This window comes from Sinocyclocheilus rhinocerous, unplaced genomic scaffold (assembly GCF_001515625.1).
Source record: "Sinocyclocheilus rhinocerous isolate Xijiao unplaced genomic scaffold, SAMN03320098_v1.1 scaffold6421, whole genome shotgun sequence".
Classification (NCBI taxonomy): Eukaryota; Metazoa; Chordata; class Actinopteri; order Cypriniformes; family Cyprinidae; genus Sinocyclocheilus; species Sinocyclocheilus rhinocerous.
The window spans coordinates 72,753-85,925 of record NW_015664189.1 but is presented as its reverse complement, the minus strand read 5'-3'; the positions used below and the strand labels follow the sequence as shown (position 1 = coordinate 85,925).

At 37.3% G+C, this 13,173-nt stretch overlaps 2 protein-coding genes across 5 annotated transcripts in view; both read right to left on the bottom strand.

Annotated features, from left to right (window-relative positions):
• The window catches only part of LOC107729868 (collagen alpha-1(V) chain-like), a 44,858-nt gene extending 44,114 nt beyond the window's left edge, over positions 1-744 (bottom strand). Inside the window, exon 1 of the mRNA XM_016540588.1 lies at positions 429-744. Within this exon, the coding sequence (XP_016396074.1) occupies positions 429-744 (316 nt within the window). The remainder of the gene's footprint in view (positions 1-428) is intronic.
• Positions 745-3,215: 2,471 nt separating this feature from the next.
• The window catches only part of LOC107729870 (retinoic acid receptor RXR-beta-A-like), a 30,196-nt gene continuing 20,238 nt past the window's right edge, over positions 3,216-13,173 (bottom strand). For 3 of the 4 annotated variants that reach the window (XM_016540591.1, XM_016540592.1, XM_016540594.1), the window contains 6 exons: positions 12,417-12,546; positions 12,115-12,247; positions 8,946-8,987; positions 8,406-8,497; positions 7,132-7,237; positions 3,216-6,990 (listed from right to left, as the gene is read on the bottom strand). In XM_016540591.1, coding sequence (XP_016396077.1) covers positions 6,843-6,990; positions 7,132-7,237; positions 8,406-8,497; positions 8,946-8,987; positions 12,115-12,247; positions 12,417-12,546 — 651 coding nt within the window. In that variant the 3' untranslated portion in view covers positions 3,216-6,842. The remainder of the gene's footprint in view (positions 6,991-7,131; positions 7,238-8,405; positions 8,498-8,945; positions 8,988-12,114; positions 12,248-12,416; positions 12,547-13,173) is intronic. The other variant, XM_016540593.1, reaches the window with a different exon arrangement.

Here is a 13,173-nt window from a genome sequence, read left to right as displayed (position 1 = left end):
ATTTAAAAAAACTATAAAATTCAAGCTTTTTCATTTCAGGAAAGAGTTACATTTCAAAATATCTTAATAATAATAATAATATATTTTGCTGTATGATTTCATATAGTAATATATATTTTAATTCCCTATTTATTTATTATTTAAATAATTAAATTATTACTTTATTATTTATTTTTGATAAAAAAAATTCAGCATTATTAAGCATATAATATTCCTTTTAAAACCATGAAAAAAAGATAATACCAGCTCCAACATTTTTAAAAGCAGTGTACATTATACTTTGTTAAGCTAAGTTGTAGAACCCTTAGGTATGAATCATTCTCAGTGTTTCTGTATCTGCAGAGCTGGAGAAGACAAGCGTCTTAGCGTTACGCTGCGCTCGACAGCATGTGTGAAACAACAGTTCTGTTTGTGGAGCCTGATCTCACACATCAGCTTCAGGTGTCTGCGGCACTGTACCGTAATAATGCCGCTTTGTGGCCGGACTACAGCTGAAGGTGAGGAGAAGAGCCTCACAATGAGACGCACTGCAGGGGGAGGATGAGGAGGAGAGGGAATGTACCACTTGGGTGTTGAGGAAGGGGGTGGGGTGGCGCAGAGAACAGAGGGCTCTTTTGTGAGGCAGGAAGAGAGAGACACACAGAGAGCTGTAGGTACAGTACAAGCCTGATGGGAGAGGAGAGAGAAGCACAGATTGAGAGGCAGAGTGAGTGAGGCCTTCACAAAACAACCAAACCTGGACATTTAGGTCCTACAATATAGGTTTATGCTGAACAAGCCAAATCAGATATGGTTTGTTGTGAGTGAATGAAGTTGTGAATTTTCACAGAATTGACCTAAAGGGTTGGCTATGCTACCACTGACTGTGCCATCATGTTTGGTTGGTGTGCAAGAGTTATAAGTATGATACATATGGTCAAGTTTTGCCTTTGAATGAGTGTCGTGGTCTTTAGACTCAGTGGTTTTGGGATGATTTTTTGTGAATATTGTGAAATAATATTACAATTCAAATTAAACTCCATCTTAGCCCAGCTATTTTGAACTGTTTGATCACATTCTAGGGTTTCTATTATGCATAAAAACCCTTATGCAACATTGATAGGAATACTGATAAAATACAAAACACAACCACCAACGTATTTCAAAATTGTTACTTTATAGTAATATATATCATGAAATTGTTATATTAGTGCTACCAGTATTACATAAATACTATAACTTATTTGTAACATTTTATTTTTTATTGAATACATTTTAGTGCAGCCTTCACTAATAGCTGGATTAGTGGATTTATATGTATAGCCTACCTAAATTCAGTTATCCAACCAGTCAAAAATTGTGTTTTTTACTCATTCTATGACAACACTCAACAAAACTTAATAACTGTGAAGATAATGTGGACCAAAAATCTTTGTCATAACTTTGTAACATACTTTACTAGCCTTTTATTCTGGAGCTTTGATGCAGTCATCATGTTATGGCGCAAACAGGAAGTAAACTGCTCTGGTCATGTGAGAATTTGCACTACATATTTAATTGAGACCCTTATTTTTTCCATATTTGCAGGAAATGCACTAAAATATCAGTCAGTAAGATTTTTTAAAACTTTATAAATGACAACCTTCTTTATTGTCAGTCACTATTGTGACCGGTGGGATTAAATGGGTTAATAGATCTAGATTTACTACGACTGGTTAAAGTGCACGTTAAAAGCACGCATTCATGAACGTCCTCAATCTGGACATTCGGACTACTTATCTATTATGCTTTTTTTTTCCTGCGTGCGTGGCCTAGAATTTAGAAGAGAAGGGAGAAGGAAGTGAAGGAGTTATAGTTGAGGCAGATTATCATTGGTTCGTTCCAGGTGTGACGCTGCAGAAGGCCTCCCTCTAGCGGCCGCAGAGCGACACTGCAGCGCCAGCAGAGGCCCGGGGCCCGGGGGTCCTGCTGGACTGAAGAGAGAACCAACTCACCTCCGCGCCAGAGGGACCCCAGACAACCACAGGAATCAAGAGTTCCTTTAGTGAAGACAGGGGTAGGACCAATAAGAAGAAAAAAATAAAATAAAATCTCAACAATATGGTTTAATAAGAAGGGAATAGTATAGTTTTCTAAACCCATAAAAAATGTTATTGAAAATAACTGTTAAAAACAAAAATAATTTACTCCAGCTAGTTTCCAACACAACATTTCTCATTTCCATTTAGTTTCATGTACTAAAATAAACTAAAATTTAAATAAGAATTAAAATAATAAATACTAGACATTTAAAACAAAGTAATAAAATTGACAAAAGGCAACAAAATTATTAAAACTGTAAAATTAATATGAAAGCAGTGTGTGTGTATATATATAAAATTATAAACAATAGTATCACAATACTAAAATAACAGTGATTTTGACTTTAGATGTTGTAACTAATCAAACAATCATACACAAACTATACAGTATTTAGAAAAGTATTTAAAATGTTTTAGATTTATTATAATCGTCTATGTCAACTGGGATACTGCTTGAAATGAAGAAACGAAGTAAGTGAAAAATACTGTGCATTGTATCTTTTTTTAAAAATGAACTAAAGCAAATAAATTCTATAGGTCTGGTGGTAAGAAAGGTGAAAAATACTTTAAACTGTTTCTAAGAAGGAAGGCAGATTGTGAAGAGAAGATAAGAAGTTGACAACTGTGCTGTATTAAAACCTTTACTTACACATGGTACATCCAACAAAAACAGATTCTGAATTAATGACGATAAAGCAAAAAGAAAGACATTTTTCTTCCTCCACACTCAGTACAGTCAATCATTTCCACAACTGCTGGAGACAGATTAAAAACTAGACAAGAAAAATGAAGAGGGAAGGGTGTGGGGGGGGAAAAGACCCCAAATAAAAACAGTTTTGCACTAATACGTCAGGATAGACAAAGATGTAAAGCATAAGAAAAGAGCAGTCAGAAAACATAGTGAGAAGCAATTTTTTTTTTCTTTTGGTGGGAGAAGATTAAGAAAGCTCTTTCATATCAAGTTCGTAATCTCTTAAAAGCCTCCCACTGAACAATCACCGTTTTCATCGGCCATCCATTTACAAATACAAAATCATCGTCATATAGCCCTCCTTCAGCTGTACATCCGTCAAACATGATCCTGAATGACTGAATCTCAAAAAAAACATGTCCGGGTCACATTTCACCTCAAAATCAATAGGGAATTTTTTTTAAATTAAAATGTAATTAAAAATGCATCCTTCCAATTATTCTAAATAGTGATTTTCACTATTGTAGGCCAATGAGTTTGATTTAAATCATCATAATTCACAATTTAGTGATGAAAAATGAAAATGGGCATTAAAAAGGTCCTAAAAATGGACTATACATTTCCTTGTTTTGATTTTGTGGTGAAGCATGACCCAGACACATTCTTGACAGGTTTTGTGCAATTCACCAGTATGAACCCACTTGACCTTCACTCATATCTTACGCATCTCTCTCTCTTTACACAAGCAAACATTCAGTGATAAACCACAAACGCAGATAAAGCGAATCAGCTCTCAGACGGTAACGTGCATAACCTCTTCATTCTCAGGCAGAGATCAATTCAAGTTTGCACTGTGCATATTTCAGAGCACCGCTCGGCTTCAGACACACATACAGGAGGGCTGACGAAAATTGCAGCAACGAGGCCTTAGAAAAAACGCACTAACAGAACCCTCCGGATCGCTGACTCAGCTCTGTATAAATAGTTGCAACAGGGGCTCTGTTTAGTGATCATCACAGTACACAGTCAACCAGTAGGGGTTAGTCAGGAACACCCAGGAAAACACTCCCCTCACACCTGTTTGGCAGTGCTCAATCAGTTCAGGTGCATCATGGGTAATTCAGGGGTTACAAGACAAATGGTACAAAACCTGTGCAAGCCTTATATTATTCTTTTTTTTTTATTTTTATGAATGCTTTGCATCCCTAGAGAGCCGTTAAAAGATGAAATCATGAAAAAAGTCATTTTCGGGGAGAGAAAATAAAAGTGGACCCCAAAAGACAGGGAGGGTCGGCCACACGAACACACAAAGCTCACAGCGTATGTCTGGATTAATATGCATTCAAGCAAAAGTCGATTATGGCAAACTGCAATCAAGTAATAGGAGACGGGGGCCATTGCACTCCATTTCAAGGAACGACTCTTGTATGCATCTTTCACACAGGACTTATTCTGCATTGCTGCGCGCGCGCTCTCTCTCTCTCACACACACACACACACACACACACACACACACACACACACACACCTACCCCCCATAGGCTGACTGACAACCCATGTGAAACACAAGCATACAGTGCACAATCAAATAAGCCTTCCCACTGTTCAGATATAAAGCAGACCATCAACACCAACCCAATTAGCTTCAATTCCTGAATAAATGGAAACTGGGTAGACAAAACATGCAAGAAAATACAGAAAACTCTAAACTACTGGGAAGCCAAATTTAAGGACCAGAGGTCAGTTGTTGATCACATTGAAAAAATTCGAAACAGGATTCTTCCTATCACTGGCCTTAACAAAACAAACACATGGGGAAGTTGAACTAGAAGATCCAAAGCTATCATTGGAAGTCTGGATTCAGTCGCATGTCCATGGCTAATGTATTACGAATCACAATACAATCCATCAGTCCTTGTGAACCACTGTTTCCGATGCTAATTCAGATTTCAGATCAAAACTGGAAATTTAAGCACCTCGTGGATGTATAAAACACAGTAATAGGAATCTGCAAGTAGGTGGATAATCGTTATGCAGAAGATGGTGTATTTAAACAAGTTGGCGGCATATCAAATTCAAGCTTATTGGAGAAATTGCATATTTTGACCACTGCTGTGCGTCTATATTTTGGTGTTAACATTTATGTCTAGCCTTTATCATTATTAGCACCAAAACATGTGGGACCATTTGCAATCTCTAGCTATTCTTTTATAGAAAAACTTCAAATACTGTCAAGTATTTGATCTCAAGTCTCTGCCTAAAATGACTTGGTTTGAGCCACAAAGACCAACAGGTTTTAGTAGAGAAAATGGTACACACCATTAATACTGGTGCATTTGCTGGATTCTTTCCCTGATGGCATGTTCAGTCTTTCTCCAAGACTATACTATCGCTCTCACATAAATGCATAGATTGTGATGGATGCTGGTTTTGACACGTCAACCTTTCAGATTGAACGCAGAATTCTTACATGACCCTAAGTCTCTGTTGAATAAGACGGATGTGTTCGACAATACATTCTTGCAAGATTTAGTGAGTTGCTATGAGGGAAGCAACCTGTACGGATGGAATGTAGAAGGCGATTCTAATACAACCCGTGAAGGATGGAATACACTAAATCTGAACAGAAACACTAGGCATCTTATACTTAATAAACTGGGCATCATACATTTAAAAAAAAAAAAAAATAATTGTAACTAGACACGTTAAATGAAAACAAAATGCTTTCTAAAATCGGCTTAAAATATCAAATGTGTTTGATATTCTCTGACTGGATGGAATCATAGTCTGGAGCTCAACGAAATTGGAGTCTGCACCCAAAATGCGATTTTCTCTGAAATCAATCAATCCCTGAATGTCCAAAATCTGCTGACTGGCTCCAACTTTGGGCAACTAGCATCAACTCTTCCAGACGGTTAATTGGGATAAAAATCGACTTAAAAATTGTGTAGTGCATTCCAGCCTTTAAACAGACCAGAATCACCGTTGTTTTTTACTATGCCAAAGTTAGTACCAGTTAATTCCAAAAGAGCCTAATGACAAGCTGATTTCATGAACACAAAAGAAAAAGGCCTTCAACATCATTCACATGGAAAGGACAAGAGTGGTTGGACATACTTCACAGCACACATACACACTATAAATTATTTGTCTTTTGGGGGGCATGGTGTGGATTTGGTTCCCATTTGAGGAATTGGTGACGAAATGGATCTTGGGGGAATTAAGAAATGGCAAAGGTATAAGGTCCTCTAGAAGGTACCAAAACCAATACCAGCCTATTTTAAAAACAACACAAATCAAGAAAAAAAAACAAGGTCAACCCTCCTATTGCCGCCAAATAAAGCAGGATTCTCCTGCGAGATTTAATCTGTGCCTTTAGGCCCTCCTTGGAACATGATCAAAAATTCATGTCCAACAAAACCTGCATACATTTATTCACAAATGTAAAACTCCAGCCTGCACTTCATAAGGGCCAGATGCAGCAGGCCGAGAATTTCCAATGCCATTTATAAATCGGACTCATTTCATGAGTACAGTACAAAGTAGGATTTCAAAGTAAAAATCCCAAAGATAGCACGTTAGCAGTATTCCACAGTCAAAAACGAACGGGCAGGTCTGCTGCGACTTGATTCGTACCAGCCAAAGGGCTCGGCGGACTCTCGCCCCGGTCACACATGCACTGTAAATTCAGCTGACGGGCCGTCTAACTGCAGTGACAAACAAAAAAAAAAAAAGTACAGTTCGTGCATTCAGAGTAACATACAAACCAAAACGACACTCAGAGATCTCTAGAATCAATACGAGAGTTCTAAAACTGGAAGCAGAAGCTTATGATTTAGAATCTCCAGGGAATTTGAAAAATAAGATCTCTCTGGACAGCTCATACTGTGTAAAACGTTACATTTTTTTTCAGACAGCTTCGAGTCTTTTTTCAGGGCTGTACTGGTTTGAAGGTGCGGTAGGGAGAACGCGTAGGAGAGAATTGTGGGGAAGGTGTTAATGGGAAGTGAGACACAGTAAAGCCCCAGAGTCCGGGGGGACTGCGATACCCTGGTGCAAACCGGATTGAACTGGATCGAGACTGGTCCAGGTTAGGTGAGCTGATGCGGTGCTTCAAGCATTTCCATTAAGAAGGTGTCGATTGGGGTGTCTCCAATCAGCTTGAAGAAGAACAGGTGCTCCAGGCATTTTAAGCCAATGGAGCGCAGCGCTGGCAGTCGGAGGAGGAGTTTGGCAAACCTGAAAGCCAAGTGAGATGTAGAGAAACTGCAGTCAACTGTAACCCACTTGGCATTGCTTTTTTCCCCTCTAGAGAGATTTTAGATGGGATTTTTACTTCAATAACTGGGGGACAGAAGAGAGAAAAAAAAAAAACTCTACCTGCCCTGCTGGTCAGGATATCTGTGTTTACAATAAGCCTCCAGCGATGCATAGACCTTCTCTCTCAGTAATTCCACTTCACTTGGGCTTGACAATCCCTTTGCATCTGCACACACATAAAATGAAAAGCTGCCATGACGACTCAACAGTGGAAATTAGGGCTGTGCAATTAATCGCATGCGATTGTCAAGCGCATCTCGTCAGTAAAGCCGGTCCCGTGATTAGTAGTAAATCGCCATCACCTGCTTTCAGATGGAGCGGCATTTACTACACAGAGCCATAGTTCACTGACAATTAGGCAATATCACGTTCATAATCGCAGATGAATCGAATTCGATTGTGAACGTGATATCGCCTAGCTTGTCAGTGAACTATGGCTCTGTGTATCTGAAAGCAGGTGATGGCGATTTACTACTAATCACAGGACCGGCTTCACTGACGAGATGCGCTTGACAATCACATGCAATTAATTGCACAGCCCTAGTGGAAATCATCAAGAACTTTCAGGGTAACAATATATTGGTTTCTGGGATGTGTAGTTATTTAAAATAGTGATATATTGCAATAAAATTGTACAAAAGTAAAAATGTTAAATGCATAATGAGCAGCTCTAAATGTGTGCTCTGCCATTAATTGAAAGATAAAATATAACAATGATCAAATTAACAGTGAAAGCAACAGATATTTGGTACATTTTAACAGGCATAATTAACCATGAACATGACTAAAAGAGGACAGATAATGTATAACTAAAGCTTTATGCTGAACACTGCATGAAAAAAACAACAACAGGAAAACAGGTCTCACTGCATCCACTTCTTGGACTTGGAGAAAGTGTTAACAGCAGTATGAACTGACCGCAATATCTATGGACTTTTAAGGTAATCAGCTATCTTAGCTGGTTCTTTTTATTTATTTTGAATATCCATTTTTATTTAATTTGAATATCCATATGTTAGTGATGAGAACAATGACAACTTTTAGATATCAATTTGTGTATGCAACAGACATCGGTTATGCTCATCTTTGATAGCTCATTTGAAGCCATCTTTAGTAAAAAAGCGCAATATATTTAATGAGAAACATACATAAGACCTGAACTGGAAGCGATGCAACCTGTTCTTAGAAAACAAAAAAATACAACCTGCATTTTATGCAATTAAAACGCAGGTATCAGCAAGTACTAAAAATTAAAGTACCTGTATTGTATTCATTCTTGGAATCCCTACTATGAACGAACGTGAACTGAATTGTGTATGAGTGTGCGGTCTGACCTGGGTTGAAGAGGATGATGGCTCTCAGGCAGCCCAACTCGGTTTTATCCATCTGCATGTCCCTCATCTTGCTCACCAGCTCCGTCAGCACCCTGATGCCATTAAAATGAGGGCAGGAAGGAGCGAGTGATGAAATGCAGGAAAAATAAGATTCAGGTTAATATCCGAAGTACGACAAATCACAATGAGGCAATAGAAAAAAGCTCTGTGGAGCCGTTTTCATAGCCTCTACAAAATATATTCAAAACACATCATAAAAATCCCTGGTAATGTAACACCCTTCAGATTTCATCTTAACAGGACAAAAAGAACAATCAGAAATTAACGTTTTAAAAACATAGCATGCCACATAAAACATCAGTCACTCTTGTTAACCTGCGAGTCCAAGCAACGCATTCAATCACACAGACACAAGGTCAGTTTGGTCTTTACCTGCCCCAAACAGCCCCAGACATAATTTAATCCAAAATAAACTGTCTCAAGCTACAGGCTTTCCTGACTGCTGCTGTTTGTTCATGGCGTGTGGCGGAGTGTCATTACCTGTCGAATATGGCCCCAACCTCTGCATTGTGCGCACTCTCCCTGTGTGTTCAATCACAATGTGTTATTAAAATGTCATTTCACATTTCATTGTTATATAATGTCTCCCCGCTCCAGAAAGGCCCAGGCAGAGACGTTAAGACTCCACGTATGTTGGCGGTAGGCCCAGTTCAAAGAGTAACAAGCTACAGGCTCTTGTTGAAAGGAAGGCAGACGGATCATGGGTTGGCAGCAGCAAAGCTTGAAATGACAATTCCCAGCACACAACAAATACAATATGACATGAACAAAGAAATATTTGACAGGATAAACCCAGGGCTCAACAATAAACATGTACACTTTAACTTGTTCTTGTACATGTCATGTAAAAAATGTACGTGTTTAAAGGAACACTCCACTATTTTTGAAAATAGGCTCATTTTCCAACTCCCCTAGAGTTAAACAGTTGAGTTTTACCGTTTTCGAATCCATTCAGCCGATCTCCGGGTCTGGCGGTAGCACTGAATCTGATTAGACCGTTAGCATCTCGCTCAAAAATGACCAAAGAGTTTCTATATTTTTCCTATTTAAAACTTGACTCTTCTGTAGTTGATGAAATGAAAAGTTCCGATATGGCTAGGAACTATAAAATGAGCCTATTTTCAAAAATAGTGGAGTGTTCCTTTAAGTCATGCAAACCTTGATGTTTCACACCGTTTCTTCCAAAATTGGTGAGCATCAGTTAAAATAGGATAAAATATAATTAATGTGTTATTCACACTAAATTTCTAGCTAATGCATATTACAAAAAAAAAAAAAGCATTTAAAGCCTATATGTATAAAGCATTACAAAGATATTCATAATGTGCGTTGTAATGCATTCATATCTTTTAATAAATAGACGTAATCAAACTGAAAATGCATTATAATATTTGAAAGTTTGTCAAGTGTTTTAATGCATTACACTTTCTAAAAGTGTGACAATGACTAGATAAGTTTTATAATTTATTATAACTATGGCTACAATTATTCATGAGGGCACACAATGCATAAGGTGCATTACAAGGCATAATTAATGCATTTTAAGTTTTATAATGCATTATATAAGCTTTTTAATATAAAACATACAAATGTTTAATGAAAAAAAAAAAAAAATTTCTGACACTTAAAATCTATGAAAATGTTGCTATATATAAAAAAAGATATTTAATTTTAATTTCAGATTTTTGCAAGTGCAGCCAGTGAAAATCTGAACAAAAGCAAAAATTTGAACAAAATCATTATTATTGAGCCCTGAAGAGAAAAAAAAACTTATGTTTATTGTTGTGGAATATAACTGCTTATTCTTTTAGTTTACCTGGATGTATCATTATGTACTATAATACTCAGCACGTCTTAACTGCATATTAATGCACATAAAATGATGGTGAACACACCACATTTTTGCACAGAGGGTTAAATAGCATCTAAAGCATGAGCCAATCAAGCAAAGTGGGAAGCATGTGCACACATCACACAGCACCAACAGGACACAATGAAGCGCTGGAAAAATCAGGCGAGATGGACAGTGAAGCACAAGGACAGGAAGGCTCATTTCTGAAGCAGAGACATTATGACACGATGAATGGCAACAAAAGACAACTTCATATGAACCTCACAAACTGTAGCACAGAACATCTAGAATGAGCTCATTTAAAACAACAGCCTGTAGCTCATTATTCCTGGATGTGCATAAGACAGACAAAATATAGAGTCTTGAGAAGTTGTAGGGAGAAATGTGCTAAATTTGTTTCTTGAAATAAACAACTGCTGTAATAACCAGCAGATTAAAAGTGAACCACAGAGCACACTTCTTACATGTGCACTGTATTATTTATATAAATGGGAGTGTGTTGAGACTATAAGCAGAGGAGAGCGTTGGTGCACATATAGGTGTTTGCATGTATGTGTATGCCCTGTCTGTTCGTGCAGTGTCAGTCTACAAAAGCACACTATATACAGCAGCGTCAAGGCGGCAGGCTATCAGAAGGTAAAAGGTATTTTTCTTTGTCATGACACAGGAAAATCCAACCACCCTTGCAGCCTTAAATGTGTCATAAGAAGCAAAGCTGTTAAGTTTCATGAGCACAGGTTTACTACAAAACATAATACAACGAACAATTTCTTGCCTAATGTTTTTCACACAAGCATAGCAGGTCACGTGCATATCTTTACGTAATCTAAGAAAAGTACTGAATAGAGTAATATTAAGAAATGTAGCAAAGCTAATTCTTCTGTCAAGTCTCAGTAACTTTAAGTCTGATTCCTACAAAATGAAAATTTTAATGTAAACTATCATCAATGTGAATATACACTGCTGTTCAAAAGGTCGGGGTCAGTAAGATTTGTTTGGAAAGAAATTAATACTTATTGAGCAAGGGTGCATTAAACTGATCAAAAGTGACAGTAAAGACATTTATCATGTTATAAAATATTTCAATTTAAAATAAATTCTGTTCTTTTGAACTTTCCATTTATCAAAGAATTTTGAAAAAAAAAAGTTTTCATGTTTTCAATATGAAGCAACAATGATTTTCAACATTAATAATAAGAAATGTTTCAGGGGCATCAAATCTGCATATTATGATTTCTAAACGATCATGTGACATTAAATGGCCACTGAAAATTCAGCTTTGCCATCACAGGAATAAATTACATTTTAAAATATATAAAAATAGAAAACTTCTACATTTTAATGTCACAATATTACTGATTTTTACTATATTTTGATCAAAAAAACTAAAACCTAAAGCCATAAACAATGTTTAATACTTGACATAAAAAAAAAACAAATACATAAATACAATTTAAAAAAAAAATTTTTTTAAACTTATTTTCAGCTAACTGTCAAGGCAACATCTAATTTTTAGTTTAAATTGATGTACTCTCTACAGACAAAACTAAAACTAAATACTAAAATTAAATAAAAATATTCAACATATTAATAAAAACTATAACCACAGCTCAATGATAATAAAATAATACTGGATCAAATAAATGCTGCCTTGGTGAGCACAAGAGACTTCTTAAAAAAAAAAAACGTATTACTGACCCCAAAACTTTGAACTGCTTTTTGAAACCTATAGCAAGTGAATCAAATAAAACTCAATACAAGGCTAACGTGTCTGTAGTCATGTGACATGACGATTACCTGTCAAAGATGGCTCCCACCCCAGCGCTGTGAGCACTGTTCCTGTGCACGTGGAGGCCGGTGGCCAGCAGAATGCCATCCTTCACCGTGATGGAGCGATGGGAGAATGACGCGATCAGTAGCTCATTCCAGCCTGATGGACAGATGAAAGCAGCAAAGATGAGGAGGGCTCAATACTGAGAAAAGTATCAGTGTTTGCTAAGTGAGGCATCACTAAAATCCAGTTTGCAGCTTTATAAATGATTTTAAAAACATGCAATCAAGTTATTCAAAGTGCGAAAGACAGAGGCAAACAGGTTTACCAGCACGCAGCAGGATGACCTGGTCATCCAGAGACAGCTCACTGAAGTGAGGGATCCGTTTTGCCCACTCCACCAAAGTGAACAGCTGTTTATCAGCCGCCTGGCAGATATTTGTGACTGGGTCATTTGGCTGAGGAGAGGGGGGAAAAAAACAGTATTATGGGTAAATTGCAAGAAGAGGAAATCAAATCAAATCAAAACTTGTACAATAATGTCTTTTTGTTGAATTTATTTCAAAACTCAATTTCAGTTCAAAAAGCAATATCACATGGACACTGCAATAAAATATATTGATAATGATAAGCTGTGGAAATTTTGACTCAAAGTAAATTAAAGGTGCTGCATGTAGGATTGACACCGAGTGGTTGAACTAGGTATTGCAGTCCAAATTCAAAATATTGGAGAGGGTTTTTTTCACCCGGCCCCTCCTCCTCAGACTTGATGCACACACAGGTTGCCAGATTGACGACACCAACAGGAACGAGCGCACTTGACGATGAATGAAATGAAATACGCTGTGTTTCCCACCACCTGGCAACCCGGGGTCCCGAAATACAATTGGGTAAACTGGCAGTGGGCGGGTTTCACAAACCAAAACAGAGACCGACATTCCGGCCCGGAACGCACATTTTCAAAGGAGAATAACTGACTGTAGCATTGTTTTTCAGATAAACAAGTATGTTAACTTAGCATGTTTCTTAAATATAGGGCTGGACAATAATTCAGTATCAATATGTATCGCGATATAATTTTTTTC